Source organism: Etheostoma spectabile, chromosome 17, assembly GCF_008692095.1.
Source record: "Etheostoma spectabile isolate EspeVRDwgs_2016 chromosome 17, UIUC_Espe_1.0, whole genome shotgun sequence".
NCBI classification, from domain to species: domain Eukaryota; kingdom Metazoa; phylum Chordata; class Actinopteri; order Perciformes; family Percidae; genus Etheostoma; species Etheostoma spectabile.
This window is the reverse complement of record NC_045749.1, coordinates 6164673-6190206: the sequence shown is the minus strand read 5'-3', so window position 1 is coordinate 6190206 and position 25534 is coordinate 6164673. Positions and strand designations below refer to the sequence as shown.

General features: G+C 39.9%; 1 protein-coding gene across 6 annotated transcripts in view; it reads left to right on the top strand.

Moving 5' to 3' along the window:
- Positions 1–25534, top strand: part of ccdc88ab (coiled-coil domain containing 88Ab) — a 68126-nt gene that overhangs the window by 2539 nt on the left and 40053 nt on the right. For all 6 annotated transcript variants that reach the window (XR_004335888.1, XM_032541286.1, XM_032541283.1 and 3 more), the window contains exons 3-4: positions 8540–8648; positions 22833–22902. Coding sequence is in view for 5 of the 6 variants with exons in the window: in XM_032541286.1 (XP_032397177.1) it covers positions 8540–8648; positions 22833–22902 (179 nt within the window). In the remaining variant the exon portion in view is untranslated. The remainder of the gene's footprint in view (positions 1–8539; positions 8649–22832; positions 22903–25534) is intronic.

Below are 25534 nucleotides of genomic sequence, written 5' to 3'. Positions count from 1 at the left end.
GGTTGGAAGCATGAGCAAGACAGAAATGATTAACCAAAATGGTTAAAAACCTTAAACGTGACCGGGAATATATGTAAAGAAAAAGCCAGAGGGTGACCTGCAGAAGAAAAATTAAAGCACCAGTTGCGGAACCACATGGCAATTCCTCAGATCTACACATTAAGAATGAGATCAGGCAGTCAGTCGGATTTGTGTCTACACATAACATAAATGGAATGAGCAAGATGGGAATTTTCTGTGTGTGTTGAGTGCTCCTGTACAGAACAGCCAGAGTTGAGCTGAAATTAACTGTGACTGGCTTAGTGATCGCCTGACAGGATGTCGGGGATTGCTAGTCACAGCCAGCTCTCTGTGTGTGTCTGTGTCTGTGTGTCTGTGTGTGTTTCTGTGTTTCTGTAGGGCTTCTGTGCCTGCGTGGGGGTTTGTGTATCTGTGGGTGTTTTTCGTCTATGCAATTTCTTTTGGACTGAGGCAGCTGTTGGTAGTCGTCTTACCCAGCCACCCTCCCACACAAAAGGCCCACAGTGTTGGTCAGATGTTATGTTGGTTGGTAAGACTGCTTTCTATCTGCCTCTCCCACTTTACAAGCACCATGTGGAAACCTCCAGTAAGTTGAGCTACCTAACTAAAGCAGGCTATCATAAGCTATGATACAGCTCATGCATCTAAACAGCTATTGCAGGGAGCTTTGGATGATGGCAGTCATTAAAGACCTACGCTATATCTATTTTTCCTTGCCCTTTTCATTTTTAAAACTAAATGTGTAAATTCAGTATTAAAATACAGACATGTAGTTGAAACAGGCCACACGATCAGAGTTTGTTCACATTTAAAGCTGTATGTTGACGGAAAGAATTACATGGGAGTGCTTCTTTCCCTCTTTTCATCTCTTACACCGTTACTCATTAAAAGTAGCTTAGAAACCACAGGTGAGTTTTCCAACTTCTTAATTAACAGCGATTGTATCCATACCAGTTCTTGGGATCCCGCAAACACACTCTCACTTACGAATTTTGTTTTTTCCTCACCCCTTCTCAGGTGTACAGAATCTTGTTAAAACATGGTTTAATAATTTCAGTTAAAACTTTTTTTTTTGTCTTTCACAAACTCACACTTACGGCCCGCCTAAAGTAATGTATTTAACATTTTTACTGGTGAAGTCAGTTGTTGTAGTAGAAGTACTAGTATTGCTGTGTGAATGTCTTTGTATGGCTTTAGTGCAGACATGGCAGACAGGCTGGCAGCAGTTGTCATTGTAGCAGCATGGGAGAGCATAGAGAGAGGAGAAGAGAGACCCCAGGATTATCTAACGGTTTGCTGTCACCCAGATGGCACCACGGTCTCTGCCCCCCCCCCCCCCCCCCCCCCCCCCCCCCCCCCGCCCTCTTGTGACTGACATTACCTAGCCAATTAGATTGCCGCCTCAGTGCTGTCAAACCAATTAGTTTTCCCGCTCAGCAAGAGGGAGGCCAATTAAAGTTCTGTCAGAAGGACAACTGTCCAGTTGAATTCTCTGTTTTCCTGTCAATCCTGTAGACCCGGGCTGGCTCATTGGCCTATTCGGTGAACCAGTCAGTCTATCCTCTACGGGCTGTTGGAACAGAGTTATGCGAGTCAAATATACACTTACCAGAATAAAAAAAGGAGAGATTTGATGTGTCCTACTTGATAACATTTGTCACATTGACTGGCCCAGCATGTTGGCTTTTTTACGAAGATCTTAACTTGCTAAGTTGTGTGACCCTGAAAAGAAGTCAAATTGAAAATGAGTCAAACTGATTAGTTTTCTGTTTGCTAGTTTTAGAAAAGAGTGCAGAAAGGTAAAACATGTACTATAAAGCTGTAGCCTAAACTTATGAGTCAGTGAATATGGATCTAGTACTGAATGCAGATTTGAAAGCCTGTTTTTCTCTCAAGGACCGATTACAGTAAATCCACATTGTAGGCTCGCATACACAGGATGTAGTCCTCACTACGTCAATCATCACTTCCCTTTATGATAGAATTGGCTTTTCGACACTTCGTGCATACACAAAAACACACGACCAATGAGCTCTGTAGAAGAGTTTTGGTGTGGAGGGACAACACTGAATGGCGTGTGTTGGTTTAAGCCCTGGACTTAGTTGGTCTTTTGTTGTAGTCTATCAAATACATAATTTAACTCTTTAGTAATTGTTATACAAACATATGGAGGCTACATTGTGCTCATGCTTTTATGTGTCTTTGTTGCTTTTGTAGAATATTCTGAGGATAGACAGCCATCCGGCAACGTTTTATATAACATTCAGCATCTAGAAAAAGGCTGCATATATTTTATCTAACATTCATCTTCCTCTTCATCCACTGAGTGGGGGGGGATTTAATGCATGCCTTGTCCTTAAACAAAAATCCCCACTTCCTTGGCTTGCTGTCTTCCTGTTTGTGTTCATTCGATTGCACTAGAGCTGCAAAAATTAATCAATACATTCATAGAAAGAAAATAATCTGCAGCTATATTGTTATCTTATCCGATTAATTGTCATTTTTCAAGCAAAAATACCATACATTTGCTGGTTCCAGCCTCTTAAATGTAAGAATTTGCGCCCCTTTTTTTTGTCATGTAAATAATTATAAACCTTTTTATTGGACAAAACAAGACATTCAAAAACATTACTTTGGATTCCAGGAAACAGTCATGGCTGTTTTATGCAGAAAATAATCTGCAGATATAATGCAAATAATTGTTAGTTGCAGCCACAGACTTTGCTTCTTGTACTCATGTTGTTGTTTTTCTCTCTTCCCGCTCCATCAACTCATTTGTCTCATCATGTCTCAACTCTTTTTGCTACTCTACCTTCTGCTGAAGTCTTTTTCTTCATATATGCATCTCTTTTCTGTTCATGCCTCACCTCTCTTGCTCTCTCTCCCCTTTCCCTCCTCTGTTTTCTTTGAACAGCATGTTGAAGCCTTTGTTGCTTTCTCTAGGGCTAGATACAGCAGACATATTTGGGATTCCAGCTGGGCTAGAGAAAAGAGGCAGGCAGAGCTGCTGGCTGGTGTGTCATTCAGTTCGATTCTCCCACTGCTGCCGCCTGGACTGTGGGGTCCACAGCCCTCACAGTAATCTGGCTACTCTCATAATTTTCTTTGGCTTATGCCATCCTTGCTGTGTCTGTCTAGTAGGAAGGACACGGCAGCTGTGACCTTGAAAGGACAACACTTTAACAAGATTGTGTTAATGTGAGGCACTCAAAATCCCACCACCAAGGACACGTTAAAACGCATTTTAGGATTTTAGAGACAGGTTTGCTGTTAGTTTCTCGACCCTAGCAATTCAAAGTTAATCTGATTTACTGGGGTTGATATTTAAAGTAGTTACGATCTGTGGGCTGCACCATGTTAAGCATGTGCCAGGAAAATGCATGAACAAACCTTTGACCTATCAATAGTGCTGCATTTCAATTGACTACGAAAGAATCGCAGCCCACAACAATTTGACATTGTTTTTTTTTGCTCGTATCATTCATTTAGGGACATGTAAACAAATTAGAATACTGTGAAATAAATATTATTTAGATATTATTTGGGATTGAGATCTTGTTAGAGACAGGTATTTGTTTCATATTTCCCTTGCTTTATATTTGATTATACTTGATCAAACAATGCAAACTCAAAACTTCCTCCATCTGCTTCATGTTACAGCCCTTCTGTAGCGCAGAGGGCATAATCCCTTCTGTTCCCTGGAAGACTTTTGCTGTGAAGCATAGTGCAGGAAGTGTTTAGTTTCATTAACAGCAGCTTAACATTCTGAATTAACAGCACAGTAGAATTAATCAGTGACCAAAATTAATCAGTGATAAAAAACATTTCTCTTTAAAAAAGAGGAACTCAGAGTAGTGATTATGGCGTGACTATGTTGTCATAAAGCAATCCCACCGAGATGTACAATTCCGTACATCTCGGTAGGATTGCTTTATGAGCCATTATGACCTAAGCAATTTTGCCTATTGTTTGAGACACTGAATTGCATTTCAATGTGTATATGGTCTTAAGTGCTTGTAGTGCAGTACAAAGTAATGCATCAGATCACATCCAGTTGGGCAGGAAGGAGTGTAGCTGCAGTCTCTATGGATGCAACAGCATAAGAGAGGAATGGGAAGAGGCCTTGTGGAAACAGAAAGACAAAGAGAAACCATTCTATGAAAAGACAAGGAAAACGGATGGTGAGAACCACATACCAATGGTCAGATCCTCACTGGGCTGTTTGTAAACCACAGTTCTCATGGGAAAATGGTGGGGGGATGAGAAAAAAAGGATGCAGTGATCTTGAGCATTAAGTCTGCATGATGGCAAAATATAAAATTTTGACATACCTGCAATGCTAATGTGTTATGGTTTGTAATGTTGCTGTCTTATTGCAAAATGATAGTTGATGCTGTGTACCCATTGAATTACATAATTTTTATATTTTTATATGGCATGCTGAAATAATAGCCTATGCATTACTGCCCTAATTTGGAAGTAGAAGGATGGTGCCATCATTACATATGATGTTCTAAGGTAATCGCTTTGTTCTTCACTAGTTTGAATTTAATTGCATTTGTAAAAGTACTGGTTAGGCTGCCTGTTTGTGCTTACCGTACTAACAAGCTTCCATTTGGAAAGGCAGTCAGTGTGTTAAAATCCACTCCAGCATAACAAGATTTGATTATAATTCCAATTATTGGAACTGGTGTGTAAACATTGAAACAAAGTTATCTTGCTTACATTAAGGTTTTGCTCATAAATTGATTTAGAGAGGTAAATTACTCATTACTCTCTTTAATTACCCCTGCCATATTGATTCTGTGCATGCACCACAGAACAGAGATATGTGTGAATGGCATGGCAATATATTCTGTTTGTGAAAGTTTTTTTTTTATTTTTTTTTTTTTCTTCACATTTTTATTGATCAAAGTATTACAGGCTGTATTGGGAATATCCAAGGGTAGCAGGTTTGGCATTTTTCTTGTTTTTAAATTGCCTGAACACACGCTGTAGAAGGGCGTCTTGCCTGAAACGTCCGTGTGTCAATAAAACATTTAATTGGAGTGCTGTCCAAATTGCCTTTTTATATGAAAGCATTTGGTTAAATTCAACACAAAATCCTGTAAATTCATTCAATATGATAATTTCCAAGTCAGGCTACTAGGAAACTTCACAAAAAATGACGTGAACTTTATTTATTGTTTGGTTAGTGGCATTTCTACAATGCATGTCAATGGTTTAATGATGCGTGCGTGCGTGCGTGCATGCGTGAGTGCCAAAAACATCCAGTCCCCCACTGTGTTTGGACAGCACAGCTCATAAGCTCTATCCCCAACACGTGGCCAACTGTAGCCTGCCATTTTTTTTCCTTTGTATGTGTGCATTTAGCCTACTCTGTGTGTGTGTGTGTGCCTGCCTGGCTGCCCATGTTGACTGTAATGTAGCCTGTCATATATAGGTTAACACTACTCCCTAACCTATCCAGCCAATCAAAGCCAGGAGATGAGAGGAGAAAGCCCAGTGGCCTCAGGCCCTACATAAGCTGCAGTGCCTATTGACAGCACCGACGAACCGGCTTATTGACTGGCTGTCTGGCTGACTTGCTCACTAGTCGTCTGCCTTGCTGGCTGCTTAGCTGGCCTTTTGCCTGTCTATGTCTGATCTATTTGTCTATTTTAAGTCTTAGGTTTTACTATATCACCACGAGCAGTGATGGAGGCAATAGTGGACATTTTTTTCACCCCAGTTACAGTTCTAAGGCCTTGTAGTTCTTTGCCTGATGATCCACGGAGGAGGTCGGCCAGTCGCGTGCTTGTATGTGTGGCATCAGAGCCAAAGAAACGAGGGGTGGATTGTGTGGTGTTGCATGCTTATGTTGTTGTGGCCGCCATGTTCTTGGCAGTCTGATGGTGAAGGAATGTGTGAATGGGCAACCCTTTCCTTGCTCTCTGTCTCTTTCTATCATACACACACCACATCCACCACATCACGCTCCTCGCACCGACAGGATTACAGCCTCCTCTGTGCTTTTTAATTAACGGGTTAAATAGAGCCCCTACTATGGACCTCCAAAGGAGCAGAGTGTGTGTGAAGGGGGGAGAGGGGGAGGTCACATGACTGTTAATTTAGACCAGTATTAAAAAGAACCCTGTGTCCTTCTGATTAGCATGATTTTGTGTGTGTGTGTGTTGGGTGTGTATATCGGCAGAAGCTGGTCAAAGGACTAATTTAAGGCATCTACACTGCAGCCGCTTGATTTAAGAGAGGCATTCTGCCATGTTTCTTGGTTTAACATAATAAGCATATTATTTAAGAATTAGGCTACTAAGCCTTAAGTACATACTCCAATGAGCACTTTAAAAATATAAAAACCCTGTTCCAGCATATGCTTTGAGGCACTGTTTTTTATAATCAACATGTACATTTGAATAAATTGATAGCTGGGTACATGGGATATTTATATTTCTGGGTATAACACAGGTTCTTATGGTTTGGTTTTATATGAATGTTTTATCAGTCTTCGTGGAAACCGAGCAGCAGTATGGTAAAGTGATTAGGAAGACCCATTCAACCAGAGGTCCTGTGTGTCTCCAAGCATCCACCAAGTTAAATGTCTTGACGATGATAAAGAATCCCTTACCTTTGACCTTCTCTCTCAAACAGAACAAGGCAGACAAAAAACTATCTGGATTGTGTGCTGTCTTCATGGTGTTTCTAGATTAAACTTTATTGAGCTGTTAGCCCATACAGACACGCTATTCTACAGTGCAGATGCAGACATGCACACACATGCATGTCTACACATGTGCTACACTGCATGCATACATTCACAAGCAGCCAGGACTCTCCTCCCCCCTACTTGGAGCATGTTGACCCTCATATATAGGTCATGGGATGAACATGCTTTGAAGTCTGAAGTGCATATCATGAAAAAGAAAGCTCCTTTTTAACAGTGGGTAAGAGTAAGGCTCTACAAATGTCAAATACATAAGTAGTGTTGTTTTCCCAGACAATCCCAAAGCAAGTGTATCATAAATTAATTAGAGGGTAGTTGTTTTTTTGGCGAGGTGGATGGGATTTTTTTCCTAGTTTTCCTTCTTGGCCTCAATGAATGGTACGAAGCATGACTGTAACTGTCAAAACATGTGGCTAACAATCTAAGACATTTTATGCCTATACGAACAGTCAAATTCATGTTCCGTTGACTCAAATAGATACAAATCCTGTTTATCTTGATATTTGATTATTTTTTTAGAATTGTCAATTGTGCTGGACTTAATAACTGTAACTGTAATAGGATCCCACTGCCTTGAAACAGATATTTGAAAGATGACAGCAAGTGTCCACCTTTTAAAGTGTCCCTCTGCTAACTCGGGCAAACCATATCCGCTCTAGGGTTGATGCTTTGTCACCACCTCTGTTCTGTCAAATGGGGAGCCTAATAGGAATTTCCCTTAGGGGATTGATAGATATCATATAAAGGCAGTTTAACTTGTAAGTATACACAAAATTGCCAATTCAGAAAGCTTTTAATAAATGCCACTCATGCTTGCTAAGGTAGCAGTCAGGAAGCCCTCCTTACATTGCAACTTTACTGTTAAAACATAGAAACATTAAAAGCTGACTTCTGATTACATTATAGTTGGCATGTCAAGCATCCAAAGAGACAAAAAGAGAGACTCACAAATTGCCATCTTTTTTGCATTAGTTAGTTCCACCAATTATTTTGTCACTAACTGGTTAAAGAAGTTTTAGATCAAATGAGGTTTGGCTCTGGTAATTCCCATAGATATGCAAATAGTAGTTTGGATAGTTGTAGATAACAGCGGCTGGGGTGGTGGTACTGTGTGAGTTTGTGGAATGTCTACGAGGCTCACTAAAACATGTTGACACCCGTAATAACATCACTTGTCATGCACGCTTCTTTTAATGTCCCTTTGGCAACACACCGTTGGATAAACAGGCTCTCTCTTCTGCAGGCACTAAGAAGTTACTTCTTATCTTTGATTCAGACAGATGAGATAAATGGAGATAATGGCTAAAGATCAGAACTACTGAAATACATGCTCTCTTTACCATGATAAGGGATTTCTCAGTATTTTGAGGTAGCTTACAGTCTGCAGAGGGTCTCTTGTAGAATATTAAGTTCTTTCCAATGTAGCTTGAACATTTAAATGTTCCACAAAGGTGTTTGATATGAGTGGCGGAGAAACTGTGCTACCAGATTTATGTAAGGGGCGGCATTTCAGTTTTGCTCTGTCTTTGAATGGGTCTGTGTTTTCTTTAACATGGTTATGGCATTGGCCCTACTTGGACAAGGGTCCATTGTCACTGTACTGCTAATGAGTTTAGCCAAACACATGCTTGTTACATCACATAGAGCAACGTAGTGTCAAACTGAAACACAAATGTTTCAGACAACCTAGTAACACATGCTTAGAACTATTTTAAAGTGTTTATGCCTACATCTTCAACAGATAATTATCTTTGCTACAGGCAGATACAATAACAATCTGCCATTTTTTTCACACAGAAATCCTAAGGCCACTGTGCAGAGGACCAACAAGAAGGTGAACAATGACGCAACACTGCGCATCCAGAACCTTTCTATTCTCATCAGGCAGATTAAAGCCTACTATCAGGTAAGTTTTCTTTCTGGCTGAACAAGCTGCAAAAGTCAGATATCACATATACCTCTTTTTGCTTGATCAAAAGTTAAGGTTGTCCAACTGTGAATGTGAAAGTTGAGAACTGTATTTCTTTTCTTTCTTTTTTTCTTTTTTCTTTTTGCAGAAACTCTGGGTCACAATCTTGAAAACTTGCATAAACATGTTCTTGCGTGGCTTGACCTAAAGCTTGGCCCCAAGTAAAGCTGTACACTCAGTCCCCATGTTCCCTTATCCCTCATGTTCCCTGAGCTCAGGCATTCAAACATTTTTTTCACCCCTTAGGTTACAGTGAAAAAATGCAATCAGACAACAAAGCACATGCCACATACAGACTCTGCAGTATAAACAGTTATATTTGCGTGTGTGCGCGTGTGTGTGTGCGTGTGCGCGTGCGTGTGTGTGTGTGCGTGTGTGTGTGTGCGTGCGTGTATGATGTGGCATTGTGACCCCCATCCAGATGCCAGAGAGGGCCCAATAAATATACAGAGACATCAGGAATGTTAAACGCATAAAGCCACTGATCTGCCTCTCCCGCTTTCTCTGATAAATCATTCAATGAATTTGCTTTTCTCTTTGTACATCAAAAATTATCTTAAGCAGTCTGTCTTGGATGATAATCCTGATATACTATACGCCTCAATTTGTCTCAGGTTTCACAGAAAAAGTACAAAACCACAAAAAGCAGCTCACGGCATTTACATAATGACTTAAGCTTTAAGAGATGTGAAGGTGATAAAAGCACACCAAGTCATATGTAGTGAAGTCTTATCTCATGTTCAGTCTGTGTGTACTGCTTAGCATGGTAGTGGCCCATCAGGCCCTGAAACATGTTGCTCGCTCACCACAGTTTATCATTACATTTACTAAAAGGAAATGATTTAGACTTCAAGAGAAAGTGGAGGAGGAAGTTTGGGGGAGTAAATATGGAGAAAAGATGGTCACCCTGATTACACAATATCAGGAACTGAACTTGGTGATCTGATTGCATGTGGAAAGCTGTAAATGTGTGAGGGAGTAATGCATTGATATACAATTGGTCAGGAAAAGGTTTTGTTTATACTACATTTGTACACATGCATCCTGGACCATCTCGTAACCACATAGTCAACTTTGCAGAGCACACAAATAGCATGCTACATTGTTGATTTGATTTGCCTGTAAAACTACTTTTACATTTTACATCCCATGTCTAACGCTAGATGCCAAATATTCAATCTTAATCTATTTTCCATGTCACTCTGTATGTCTGAGACTGCATACATCTGAATACATGTAGATGCTATTCTTCTGGGCTTGATAGAACATGGTCCCAATTTTCTCTGCATTGTGCAGATTAATGGAATCTCTTATTGTGTGTTGTCGTTAAATGTACCGATACATGTATAGCCTCCAATACTGCCTAAAACGCTAGTGTCTGTATCGGGAAGTACTGGAGTTTATGTACCGATCCGATACCACATAACAAAGCCCTGAAGAAAATCTATGTTAAAGTAGTTTATTTTATGTTCTTTTTCTGTTACAACTGACTCTCAAACTAGATAATAAAAGAAAGTTCTGTGGCATTCATTGTTTGAGAGTTTAACCGGAGGCAGACCACCAACAAAGATAGAAATCATTTCACATGCATACAGGGATTGTAGCATACAGCGGTTAAAACATAATAAAATATATGACACACTGGTATTGGATCAGTACTCGGTATCGGCCGATATGCAAGTTCAGGTGTCAGTATTGGGAATAAAAAAACCGTATCGGACCATCTCTAGTTATCGTGACATCGTATCCCGTTGAGTCATTTTGAAATCTAATGTGTCAACATTAACAATGTGTGGTGGTTTCTGCTAGTATTCTACACAACAATGTCATTTCAACACTAATCAGAAAAAACCACGTCATATTGCTGAAACAGTTTTGCAATTCTTTGGTTTGAATTGAAATTTTGACATTTTTTTCAGACTCCTGTCATACTGCTCAAATGCACTGTGGCAGTTCTTAACTGTTTGTAACTGTTAATCCAATTGTCAAAACCTATGAGCTTAGCGAATTCAACCAATCCAGAGAGCTTATGATTCATTACATTGCTGCTGCAATAGTGTCTCAACTGTGTTTGATAACCACTAATTGAGCATGAGGCAGCATGCTGTTGCGACAGTGCAGTGAGTTTAGGAATGTTATCCTGGCCGAGGAGTAGCCCTGACATATTTCCCACATTTCAGACCTAGGACTGTGACCCATATTCTCAGATGGCTGTGGCGGTGCAGAGGCACTTGCTTATCCCATAATTTGGTATTATTCAGTATGAAATGGAGAAACTGTGAATTTTAGGGGCTACTTTTAACTGGATCTAATACATCATCTTTGTAACTTGTAGTACTGGAATAAGTCAAAACAGTTCTTAAGGTTGTTGTTCTTGTTTTTAAGTATTTTATATTGTTAATAAATCTGCTGTTTCTATATCTCAAGTTCCATTTTTAATTTTGCCCCTGAGGTCAAGTTAAGAGTGTCTGGTTGGTTAACAGCTATGTTAGATCTACTTTGCCCTGGTCCTAACATCCCTTTAGTCACTCATCATCTTATTTAAACAATCAGCCAATTGTGTAGACTTTGACGTTATAATCCTACAAAAGCTCCACTAGGCACTTAGTGGATGATGAGATGACAAGAAGGGTTAGAGACATTACCTGAGCGCATCTTCATTACTCGGTTAGGGACAGGACATTACTGAAAATATGAAAGTCTTTATTGTTACAGTTTTACTTTTGGTTATCAAATTTAATTTAAAATGTACTGAATTGGATAGAATCATTGTTTTGTCTTAAAGTTGAGGCAACCTTGGTCAACATGGCCAAAGTGTTCAATGTAAAGTTGTAAAGGGGAAAAAAAAATTGCGTTTTTGTTTTGCAGGCGTAGACACTTATTTTACTCAACTGCAAGGTAGACTGAGTTGTTTGCCAACAATGAAACTCTTGTTCCTCTTTGGTGTTTCGTTAATGTTCTGATTGTAGCTGCATCGCTCTGTTGACCTCCTGGTCACACTATTGTTCAGCCACTTGTGTCTGCAGGCTCTGCCTCACAGAGACCACCTACAGATTTAAACCCCCCCATAGTTCCCTGCTGTCCTTGCTGTGTGTCTGTCTGCCCCTTGATGGCCTTTCAGGGACTTAACGATCCACTGAAATTAACAGATATTTTTTTACTGTAATTTAGACAAAAGCCAGTCTATATCATTGTGGTATATATGTGGTTCTTAGTTGTCTTGTTTACATGGTGCTATACCAGCGAGGCTGTTAAAAACATAAGAGGGGCACTTTATGAAAAGCTACATACCCTGCATTGTTCAACCAAAATAGACGTCTCAAACACGCTTGAAGGTGAAAGTCAGCTCTTTAACCTTTGTCATTTTTTTCAATACATGTAAAATGTCCTGGAGCACAGAGCCAAAAGAGCAGGAAATGTGTCTAAATACTTACTTATGGATCACACTGTACTTACTCGCACACAGTTACTGCTTTAAAGTCAAAATGAGCTGGTTCTTATCGGGGTAATGAGGAGGAAAATTGGCTTTGATACATGGTTTTATGGTGGTCTCCTTTTCCTGTGGTTGTTTTGTCGCTTATCGGTTTCAGATTTCCAGAGCCATATGGATGAAGACAGAAGCATTCAGGTCTTAGGCTAATGGACTTAGCAGGTTTTCAATTTGCTATTCTACTCAGCACTTTGAAGGAGGACTTTGAGTAAGTGGAAGTCTTGAATGGTTGGATGCGTCCTGTGATTCAATCATTTGATCTCATGTCAACTCTTTTTAACTAGATTTTCCCAGAATCAGTTAGAAACCACTCCCTAGGTAAGGAAACCACTGTATGTCACAGCTAAATAGTCAGTATGTTTTCTTCATTTGAGCAAAAAGAAGACTGAGACCAACCTAAATGCATCAACATGAGCTGAATTTAATCACATAAAGTCAATGTCTAACAGAAGGCCACTGTGATCTAGTGTCCATAGATATGTTGTCTCTTCTATATAAGCTCTATATTTCATTTAGAGTGTCTGGCGAGTCAGCAAGGGCTCCAATTCAATAAAGTCTTCCTCTCCTTCCTCCCAAAGGCTACTCTGGTGTCAAGAAATGACTTATTCATTAACCTTCCTGAACCGTCAGAGGCAGACAGTTGATGGTGATTCCTCCCCCACCCGTTACCTTCACTAGTTTTCTACTCCGCCTCCCTGCCCCTTCAGTTCTGTCCGAGATGTAATCCTAGCAGTGTGTGTGTGACATTTTCCACATGGGAAACCAATGGACATGGACTTTGTCCAGAGGTTGTGAAATGGGAATTAGTGCAAGACAAGAATTTCAATAATAAGGTTTTTTTTAATTTCATTGCTCTTTGTGTGTGTGTGTGTGTGGTGTGTGGGTGTGTGTGTGTGTGTGGTTGTGTGTGTGTGTGTGTGGTGTGTGTGTGTTGGTGTGTGTGTGTGTGTGTGTGTGTGTGTGTGTGTGTGTGTGTGTGTGTGTGTGTGTGTGTGTGTGGTGTGTGTGTGTGTGTGTGTGTGTGTGTGTGTGTGTTTGTTGTGTGTGTGTGTGTGTGTGTGTGTGTTGTGTGTGTGTGTGTGTGTGTGTGTGTGTGTGGTGTGTGTGTGTGTGTGTGTGTGTTGTGGTGTGTTGTTGTGTGTGGGTGTGTTGTGTGGAAGTCCTCTTCTTGTTCTGGTACAGTAGATTGTGTAGGAGGAGATCAATGTCTAGACAGGCTTTAACAGCTGTATGCGTGTGTGTGCTTGTCCGTATGATTTTAATTTTGCATAGAAGCCTATATGATTATTGTAGTAACATATTTCCTAACCGTTAAGAGTAAATGTGCATGCTAGTAATAGCAGAGTAGGTTATTGACTTTTCCGGTTACTTGGTCATTTCTGTACAGCAGAGTTCCCTGAAGGTTTAATTTTTCTGGCGGTCAGTTCAAATACTGAATGGCCTCCTTTTGTAATTTAGTGTGCTTGGTTTGGCATTCTTATTTAAGGTGTAATACTAAATTTATTTGGGCTTTTCCTACTTTTCTCAAAGCTTGCTAAGTAAATCCCTTTATCCAGGGTTATGAAAATCAGGCTTGGACAGCATCTGGGGCCATTTACGTCCAAACTATTTATTCAAATTGATTGGATACCTTTTTCCAATGACAAACATGTGAGTAGTTTAGTTTACAGTTTTATAAAAAAAAAATCTAAAGCTCCAGTGGATGTTATTTAATATAAATGTGTTTTATAGGCGAATGTGCAGTTAAAAGCAACATTTATTTCGACTCCCATCCTTTAAAAAGCTCAAGATGTTACTTTTTGGAAATAAGAGCAGTTCTGTCCCCTGTTTGAAACTGTTTTGGTTTTGGGTGTGGCGTTAAGGCTGGGAGCTCTGTTTTGACTGTTTAAAGAGTGACAGAGGGCACCATTCATGCTGAGTGGGTCTTGCCCTAAAGCTTTGCAAGGCTCCTTGGCAGGGCTCTGACAATAGATAATGTTGGATATGTGATCTGGCCTTTGTTTCATTTGTTATCATCTCTAGGATATATTGAGACCAGCCTGAGAATAGTTGGATTTTGATGCCCCTATTTTTCTGACCCACTATCTAAAATACTCCTGAACTATCATTTGCTAACTAATTTTCCTGCAAGTGTCTTCCCAGTAAAGCATTTCTTCCGATGAAGAATTTAGGAATTCAGCAGGCTCAACTTGTGGCTGGTTTGGAGCTTAAGAGACTAGCTTTTTTTCCTTCTTGACCTAAAACCTCACAAAGATGCTCTGTTCCTGGGCTAAAGTTAAGCTGAAACATTAATACACTACACACTCACTCACACGCATACATGCACACAGTCTTCTGCAACATACTGCAGCTATGGATGACTGTTGTTTGACTTCATCAAAAGTGGAGAGAAGAGAATCCTTGTTATTACAGCTTTTTCCTCAGGCCAGCAGTTATTTTTATCACCTTCAACTAGAACTTGTTTAAAATACAAATAGTTTTTTTTACAAATGTTTGTTTTTCCAAGGCTGGAATTCCCTGTTGACTTCTTGTCTGGCTGCTCCTTTCAGCATCAGTCATGGGCAAATCAGTTTATTAGGGCATGTGCTTGTAGCTGCAGGCTCAATGTGTGTTGTCATGCAGACTCACATGCTAGTTAGTCTGTTGTTGATGATGGTGCAGCAGCTAACACACATACCTAACTAGCCAGTTAGCTATGTTTTTAAGCAGTCACATAGAGTAGAGTATTATGAAGTTCAAAGGTAAATTGGATGGCTCTAGCCATTAAATAAATGTTTTTAAGCTTTTAATCCTTGTTTATTCTTTCCTTAAACCATAACTGTGTTTGGTTTTGAGTAGTTGTAAATACTGTTTAGCAGCACAATAAGAACAATTGCAGGATAATTTAAGAAAATCACCAATACCGGTATTAAATACCTGACTATAAGAATAAGGGCTATATTTTAGCTTCATTGTGCAGGGCAGCTAAAAGTTGATACCCATTATTGGTTCTTGTTAGATTGAGTTTAAGCCAAAAAACAAGCTACTTTGAACAAGCTTGTTCAGTATAGTTTGATTCAGCCTGATGAAAAGCCAATTACATTGATTTGAATTGAATAAAATCAAAGCTTTTTCTGCTTTCATATTCCTATCATTGATATGATTAATTCTGAACAGTCCTACATTCTTCTTTTTCTGATTTCAAACAACCCGGGAAGTAGTCTGCCGCTGGCTTTCTAGTAAGTCGCTCACTGTAAACAAGCATTCCCTTATCCTGAGACATATTTGTACACAGACATCCCCACTGTTTTTGAGCTTTCAAGGCCTTCATGTTGAGCGGTGTTCTCGTTTACGTTTACACCCAGAACCCCTCACCACTCGTTTCATATAATCACAACCCGGAATGGGAACTGAGCATTGGCTCACCAAAATAACACAGTGTACATGTATTTCTGTATGCACTTACTTTTATATACAGTACTTGTGGAGGGGAATTTGCAGCAGTTATGATTTAGAGTTGGTTCCCATATGCTCAAAGGGATCTATTTATAGGCATTCACACAGTTGCTGTATTAGAGGAAGCTAGTTTTGTTCTCCTTTTCAATCACTGAACTAGAGCATGTTGGTTGTGTCCACAACTGCTCTGCTAAATACAATCCAGCCTTAAAATTCAAAATCTAAAGTAGTTTGAAGGGGTATACTGTTTTATTTCAGCAGTTGCACCTTTTTATAATACAAAATGTGGATAAAATGAAGCCCATTTGGGGCGAGCTCTAGCTCACCCAGTAGGGTGTGCGTGTGCACATTATTAATAGTGCGCTCCATGTTGTCTGAGTCCTTTGCAGCGGCTCAGGTTCAAATCTCACGGCGGGTCTTTGCATGTCATCCTTTCTCTCTTTTGCCAATTTCCTGTCCATCCGCTGTCAATATCTAATAAAGTTAGAAACCCCAAAAATAATCTTTAAAAAAGCCCTTTTAAATCGACCACTTTTTATAGTAACATCCATGTTGTGGAAAGTAAACACATTTACTGTCATCAAACTATCACTGCAAAAAACAATTATCACAGCCACTCTGCAAGTTTCCTCCAAGAAAGCTATTAAGCAAGTTACACCAAATACAACATGACTACAGCCAGTAAAAGTATTTTACTCAAGTAGAACTTTTGATATACATAAAATAATAACTAATTCACAATGCTATACACGGCGCAGACGCAATTTAATGTGTATTTATTATTAAATGAAAAACTTGTTTTAATGAGTTATTAGCTTACTCCAGCTTAAAGAATTTGCTTCTGATAAAATAGGCCTACTTCACATTAAATGAATAATGTAGGGTGGTTGCTTGACATTATCAGATCTCTCAAAGCTGGCCCGCTGGCAGTTTTAATCCAGCTTTGCAAAGTTGCAGAGCTTAATAGCCCGTACCTGTGCACCTGGTTGAAAGAACGATCAGCAGAATCAATCAAACTTAATTTGAATGATGCCTTAAAGCGAGCAATAATTGCATTGACTTTAATTGCATAGAATGACATCTGTGTGAGTATGTGAACCTTTACAGGCAACGTGATGGGGTTGGGGTGGAGGGTCAGGCTTCCCCAGCCCACCTGCCCCACTTTAAGGCGAGCAGCAGGATCAACCCGTCCAATTGTTCAGCCTCAGGGGTCTGTTGTAAAAAGCACTCTAGCTAATAGATAAGAGAGAGAACAAAAGAAACAGGGTACTAATGGCTCGTTTTCTCCTCCTCATGTAAGAGATGATTTGTCCATCTGGCCATCAGTAGAACCTGACTGCTGTTCTTTTTGGTGGAGTTTACTGTGAGCCAAGAGCAACTGTTGAATTTTTGTTAGGTCAAATCTAATTAGTAGTTTGTAACAACTTTAGTCTTATTTCACAACCCATACTTAGGTTATATGGTGTATACTAGAATTTGCACAGGGTCATTCTTTATTCTCCATAATTATTATTTTAATTTAAAAGCTCTTTTGTCATTCTGCAGGGTTTTATGGACAATGTTGTTTGATAAGTTAGTATTCCACAAGGTAATAGCCATGTTCATAACACTCTCATTTTGCTGCTTGTGACTAGCTTGTATCAATAGACAATTTCTCTTTAAATCATTGTTATCTTTGTTAGTATTAATAAGAGGAAAAAAAGTGTATCAGAAGAAAGCCTTTAGTCATCCATCCAATAAGTTACCGGAGAGATGTTGAACTGCAGCGCGCCAACCCGGTTTGTGTTCTTATGGGTCCATTACAGTTCTGAACAGCAGGAAAAGGTTTCTTTGCATTGATTAAATTCATGGGGAGGTAGTGAGATCTGGTGAGAGTGGTTTCTGTGTTTTGGGTTAGATGTGAGAGAAAGCAGAAGTGTGCTCCTTCCTTTTTATGTTGGTAATAACCTTTTCAAGTTGTGTGTGTGGTGTGTGTGTGTGGGTGTGTGTGTGTGTGTGTGTGTGTGTGTGTGTGTGTGTGTGTGTGTGTGTGTGTTGTGTGGTGTGTGTGTGGTGGTGTGTGTGTGTGGTGTGTGTGTGTGTGTGTGTGTTGTGTGTGTGTGTGTGTGTGTGTGTGTGTGTGTGTGTGTGTGTGTGTGTGTGTGTGTGTGTTGTGTGGGTGTGTGTCTCAGACCCACTGCCATGGGGAGAATAAACCCATCTCCTCGTTTCTATGGTAACACTCCATGTCGGCAGAATGGGTGTAATTCAGGATTTGCACGTACACACACACACCAAATGACAGTACAATTAGTCCCCTGTTGAAGCTGTGCTGGCAGTGGAACTTGGGCTCGGGTGGGTAGATGGGAAATGTGTGTGTGTAATAGACCTGTCTAATAACTTTTCCACTGACACCACTTTAACACAGACGTACACACCTACCTACTGTAAGAGCACATGCACTATTTGTCTTAGCATGTCCGTTGCCATGTATTGCATTTAAAGGTGTGTGTGTGTGTGAGCTCTACCAGGTTGATGGATCAGCAGAATATTATCTGTCGTGTTAAAAGTTCATTCAGCCACATCTAGCTCAAGACAATAGAGCATGACGCAGACTGATTTTTCAGTCTCATACTTATCTTTAATCAAAATTCTATAGTATATCTAATGCTTAAGTTTTTTAGGTCAACAAGACAGATACATGTTTGTTAATTTAATTAAGTTTAACAGATGTACCAAGCTAATTTGAAGATGTTTTGCTCTGCTTACATATACATAAAGGCTCATGTTCAGTACTGCATCTCTTTGCACAAAATATATTGAATGAGTAAATCCTATTTACAAGCTCCCCTTTAACCAACACCTCATTCTATCAGCCTGTCTGTCTAAATGTCTCTGTGGGATGGAAGATGAGCCAGTGTCGAGGAGCTGTGCATCCTGCTGGAATCAATAATACAGCAATATAGTGTCAGGGTGGGGGATGGGGGGGCGGACGGCTCAGCCCTGCGTGCCTGGAGTAAAAAGCGCTGGAATCAAAGCTTTATCTCTTTCTCTCAAAGCTACTATTTCTCTTTCCTCCATCACTTACTCTGTGAATATTGTCTTATTTAAAAGTTTATATGACTGACTCATTCCACATGTGTGAATTGGATATGATTAGATAGTGAATATTGGAGAGTGTGACTGAGCCAAGGACGTTTCTGCTGTCATAGCTACAGTGAAGCTTTACGTTTGAAGGCTGTGTGTGTGTGTGTGCACGTGCATGCCTGTCAGTGTTTGTAGCACATCACAATGACATGATCAGTGTGGTGACTGGTCTCCCTCCTGCGGTGTCCATCCTGTTTTATTTATGAGCGCTAAACTTCCCCAGCTAATCGGCAAGAGGCATATTAGTATACTCTAGTTTTAGCTTTATTAGCTAATCATCAAAGCATGTTATTAGCCACATCTTTGAAAAATGCAGTCCTTTGAGTATATGCACTTGGTATTTGACTGGCATTATACTTAAGGAGTTGTATTAATAGTGCATATACAAATAAATTTGGCTGCACTTTCATGCCTTATATTGTAGCTTCTACCTCCTCGTTTTGAGCTAATTCCTTATTTCTCCAGCTCCCTAAGCAGCCAGAACCCTTTAGTTTGTTGCTGAGAAATGTATTTCTATCCCATATGGCATAACCTATCTAAATTGTGCTGCAGACCACTCTTCACACATTGATGGTACCATGCTCTGCAGGAAAGACACTGTGGTGTTAGCACTCAGAACATCTATATCTAGCATCTTGTTCGCATTAGTCCTGTCAAGCTACAATCTGTAATGAATTCAGATACAGATTACAGGTTAGAAATGAGAGAAAATGCATTATAAGCGCATGATGTTTTTTTTTCCAGAAATCTGCAAGCTCAGTTCAATGGACCATTGAGAAGGGGAGGAAAGGGAGCAAAGTGGTACTGAATAGGCATAGTGTTGCATAAAGCCTCTGACTCAGTACCGATCATACCAGCAATGAAGCTAAGCCTTTGATTTGACCCTGCAATTGGGTTCAGTGGAAAATAAATACTGGAATTCCTAGCATTTTAAACCTGTAGTAATAGTGTTTGGATGGTATGAAAACAAAAAGATTGTCTAAAAAGCACAGCCTGAAAATATATGCTTGCACAGCTAACACATGGCTGCCATTTAAGCAGGCAGGTGTGAGCATGTGTTGATGGAAAGAAACGGGACAGGTGGTTGTAGAGAAGGAGAGAATGTGTGCGTGCGTGCATGTGTGACGTGACCTTTTTCCTTAAACAATGAGCCAATCGTCTCCCTCCTGTTCCATATCCCATGTTTGGGACTAGTAATGCATGAAATCTATTAGGATTGGTTACAAACAACTCTCTTCTGCTAGCGTCGTCCTCAAATCTGTTTCTCTCTGAAACTGATTTATCACACAATTAGGAAAGTGTCCGAACACTTTAGATATTAGAGCGACTCTAGGCTCCATTGCTTGCTTTGGCTGTTTTTAAAGTCTTGGAAGATTTTGACCAAACCAGCTGTCATAAGTTCTACATGGTTGTTTTGGCTTTTCAGCCACACCAAATGCCTGGCTGTGAGACACCAAATGTGTCTGTCTGAGCTATGCTGATTATTCTGTCTGACGCTTGTTAAGTCAATCTGTCTCAGTCCTCAGACATTATGGCTGTTTGGTCATTTCTGACTGGAACTGCCTGCCAGTATTAGTCATCATAGTATCAGGGTTGCCATATGATATTATCATTTTTGATGAATTATTAATAGTGTGTATTTTTTGTTGAGAAATTTGGAAATGATCATCATAACATCATCAAAACACACTATACCCGCTCTCCCAGCATGCCCAGTACACAAGTGTAACAGAGAGACAGACAAGACAAATGGGGCCAGTGCTCTCATTGCCATGAACCCTAACCCTGTGAAAAATTGTAGCAAGTATGCTCCTAATTTAATAACTGTGACTGATCAGTGAGACCTACACTCTGGCCTTAATCTCAAGTTCTCATAGTGTTGAAGCAGGTAATTTTCCACTGTCAAGAGCAAGAGATTGTGCTATCTGCTTAAAACCAGATGTGAGTGATGCACTGGAAATCTACCACCCTATTCTCCACTCTTCCTCCAGTGGTGTTCTGTCTCGGCATCAAATCAAACGGCCAACAAAGCTTTACACGACCAAAGGTGTCTGTTGCCTTCTGCTGCAAGCCCTGATAAGGAGGGTATATCTGGAGTTGTTTGCAACTGTACTAAATAAATTTCCCCTGACATGAAGAAACAATGACACATGTATGTTTTTCAAACAACAAGAACATTGTAAGCATTGTGTACACAGGAATGTGGGAGAAAAAAAGCCCTGAATCATAGTGTTGAAGAAAAGCTTGGATTAAATAATGCAAGAGTATAAACATATATGCCTATATGGTCAGTACACTTGGTCTGTATCTGGTGTTATGTTTAGAGTTGGGGGGGAAAAAACAAAAGTGTTGCATTTATAATGTTGTTCAGTTTATGTGGGGTATACAGTTTTTGAAGTCTTTGGCTCTCAGTCAATTAATTTGGTAGCTGCTTTTAAGCATTCTCAAAATAATCACAGATGTTGCTCTATTTTTATCCAATCAAAACCAGCAAATGATGTCAGATTTCCTGCCCCCTTTACCTCCATCATGAGGTAATGCAATATGTATAGGGCAGATGGTAATGGTGGGATAGAGGTTTTTTGTAAAACCCTTTACTTATATAAGCCTCTTTGTCATGACAACAGCAGTAACTTGCATAGAATAGTCAAACTATTGGGTCAGATGAGTTCAAATGGCTCTCTGCCATCAGGTAGCCATAAAATATTCAAGTTAGCTGACCTTCATGTCATTTCTGCTTGAAGAAACCGGCCTTTCTTTTGAGTACAACTGTGGTTTGGACTTGGTTTGTACTTCGCTGAAGGTTAAGACTACAAACATATTTTGTCAGGCCGTTGATGAGTCATTACTTCCATGTATGATTTATAATGCACCACCATACCAAATGGCTATTCGGGTTGTTTTAAAGTGAATACACTTTGTGCCATGTCAGTTAGTGCAAAGATTAGGCAATAAAATTATGTAAAGACACAAATTCAAGTAATGCGTTTCTAGTAGCTTGTTTGTGCTCTACTGCAGTGCTCATAATTTGGTGATTTTACTTAATTAGTGTTGATGTTTTGATTTTGTCCACCCTTACCCGCTGTGTGTCTGCAAATGTGCGTGTACACATGTACATATCGGTTCATTTGTCTGCATGAGTGCTGTAAACTGCAGCTCATGGTTTCATTTTGGTTTCATGATTGACATGTGAATAGAGGGGGCCCTGCGGCAAAACCCACACCAGAAATTTAACCCATATAAATACCACTGTCACACACACACACACACACACACACACACACACACACACACACACACACACACACACACACACACACACACACACACACACACACACACACACACACACACACACACACACACATGCGCACACATTGTATGACATCTCCAGTGAAACCATCATTCTCTCCACTAACGGAGATTGATACCGTTAATTTTTCCGTCCCCTTGGCTGTCTTGATAATATATACTCGCCCCCACACTGTAACACTGTAAACACTTGCTACACTATTACTGTCTTTGATTAGAGATGATATTACAGTCAAATACCTGCAGCCTTTCACACTGTCAAAGCCCTGAGGATCATCTGTTTATATTCTGAATGTAGTGCAGAATCTGTTTGAAATGGGGATTTGCAATGACAACCTCTGCTTTCTTAGTGTAACCACACATGTGGAAGGCTGAAATTCTTCTCATAGTGAGCTTATTATTATGAGGAGGATGATGATGATGCTTATTATTTAATTGCTCCCTGGGGATGAATAAAGTGATTTGAATTGAATTATTGGACTAATAGAATTACAATGGTTTTAACAGTCAAATGTAAAATATACCTTAAGTGTTTGGTCAACATGTCAATGGAAGATTCAAACACACTCCTAGTCACAAAATCCAAAACAATCAAACTCCTTTTTTAATAATTAGATTAGAAGTTAAATCCGAATTGGGCTAGGTCAGGGTCATGTAAATTGTATCTCGCCCAATATTCAAATCTGTAATTCTTTTAAAATGCTAAATAGTGATCTCTCTCTCTTCTCTCTTTTCTTTTGTATTTCTTTGTGTAACAGGAGACTCTCCAGCAGCTGGTGATGATGCCTTTACCAAACGTGCTGGTACTGGGCCGGAACCCTTTGTCTGGTAAGTGTCAGTGTACTAAACAATACAACCACAACGTTTTACAGACTAATACTTTGACCAATGCTGTGCAGGTTTTAATTTGAGTGTGCTTCCTATCTACTCCAGGAGTGTTCCTATCTACTCCAGGATACTCTTCTATTTCAATCACATGAACAGCAAGCGTGCGTACAGTTCATAAGGAGGACACATGGAATTTTGCAGTGCTTTTGTCACTTTAAAATGCAACAATGGACCTCTTTTTAATTATCCATTGCTTTGATGTTTTCAAGTGACTTTCTCTCTGGCTGTAGATTTCATTTTGCAGCCGCTTTATTTCTTTGTGCTCGATAATGAGCTGCCTATTTGACTGTCATTCATAACCCACACATTTTAAAAATGGACTTGATGGCAGAATTAAAAGGGACTTAACAGAAGAATGTGAAAAATGCTGGGAAATTGGCAGATGTATGGTGTCAAGGAAAAAACATTTTGGTCACACACACAAAAATTGTAATGTTAAAATGCTTTGGTACCCACATTGTTAGCCAAAAGGCCTTTTAATGTTAAATATTCAAACTATTGCTCCTAACAAGGCACATTTGGAGCATTTGATGATATGTTGATTCCTTGAACATCACTGGCTGCAGTCTGTTCAGGAAGGTAATGAGAGCTGGAAGAATTATAGACCATTTTAAATGCAATTTCATACAGTGGAAAGAAACTTAGTGACTTAGTGTTTGGGGTTGAATGGTGTTATTTACCCAAATATGTCTTCTGACAGCATGTTTTATGCCATTAGTCTAAATTGAATGGACCAATTTGCTAAACAGTGACCTTGACTTTGGTTCTGAAACATTGTTGACAGAGGTTAATACTACTTTTTTTTTTTATAAGAACAGCCATTTGTAAACCACATTTACTAGTCTAGAGACTTTTTTTTATCCATTACTGTTCAAAGCTTTTAGGCTTTTGGTTAAATGACCTACTGAACCTTGCTATTTGATATGTCTGATCAGCCATAATGCAGTGTCAAGTGTTTGCATTTCATTCAGCTTGACCTCTGTAGCCTGAGCTGCTACGTGATATTCCACTGTGATCTTGATGAAGCCACTGAGGAGAGTAGATAACTAGGAGAAGGCCATCATTGGTGTGCTGGCTGTGGAAATGAAAGGGTTCTATGGATAAAAAAGAACTATGTAATGGAAAAAACTCTTCCTGCCTCCCAGCCTGTATAATCAATTATTGGCCAATAGCCCCCCCTGCGAAACTTTTGCTAAAACCACTTCAAGGCCTTTGAATTGGTTGTTTTTACTTTTGGAAAAGAGTGCCCACAGATGCATCGCCTTTGTGTGAACCTCTTCAAAGTAAATTGATTCCAACCTCAGCTGGCAGAGCATGTTGATATTTGTACCTTTCTTTTTAAGCAGATGAAATGTGATTTTTGTCTTTTCATCACTTGTCAATGGTCACAGTTACCTCTTTAATTTTCATACGACCCCACAAGGATGAAGAGTAAGTAAATGCACAATAGCAGACTGCAGTGAGTACACACACTGTTGTGTTTGACTGGGTTTCATGCAATGATAACATGGTTGTTAATTTACCTCAGCGGTAAAAAATATACCACTGCTCTGCAAAAATACACAGTAAACACAGGTTTTTTGGTGTTTTTGAATGGATTATTCAAAGTATTTGTTATACCAGTGATAACGACTATTGATAACATACTCCTAAAACTATAACTCCTAAACAGCTTTTGTTTTGGCGATAGAATTATATTAATTCCGCTCAGTGCTATTTTCCATATTAACCCAGTCTAGCAATTTTGAAGCCAGTAGGGAATTGTTCATGAACAGAACTCCCAAAATAATGTCTACTGTTTGGATTTCAAAGCAGTGCATTTCTGAAGATCTACCGTACGTACAGCAACTTGAAAATCACAACAGCCTTACACGTGTCTGAAGTGAATATTAAGTTGACCCAACACAGAGAAGAGTGGAGGGCAGCTCCGGGCAAGTGGACCAGAGCAGGCAGAAAGCATTAGACAGCATTCCTCAGGGTTTCTTTTGCCCTTTACCCTCCGGCTTGTCACATAATCAGTCAGTCAGACCAGCGGTGGCTGTGGAGCCTGATTCTCCGGCTCAGCGGCCGCCAGCTGAAAGTCATTGGCCATGTGGCTTTTATTATGCTCTCATTAGGGGGCCGGGTACAACTCTGTGTGTGTGTGTGTGTGTGTGTGTGTGTGTGTGTGGTTTGGTTTGTGTGCGCGCTCAGTTGGTGGATGGGGGAGGGGTGTCTTCAGAACAGTGGTTAATGCACTGCATTATGCCCCACCCCACCCCCCCGGCTCTGATTTACCTTAGTCTGCCTTGTATATACATGCACACTGAGATGCACAGGCACACACTCTCTTGTGCATGGAAGGAAGTATGCGTGCATGCACACTCACTCAGCATGTCCTTGTTTAGTCTGTCTTAAAGCCTGTGAATTTTCAGCAGTGATCTGTTCTGATCTTCTGAAAACTTACTTGCACTAATGTTTGTTATCCTTGTTGCATAAATTCAGTCTGCGACAGACTACAAAAATATCATATCCTCTCTCCCTTACTCCTATTGATATACAACACTGCACAGTTGACAGATCGCCATATACA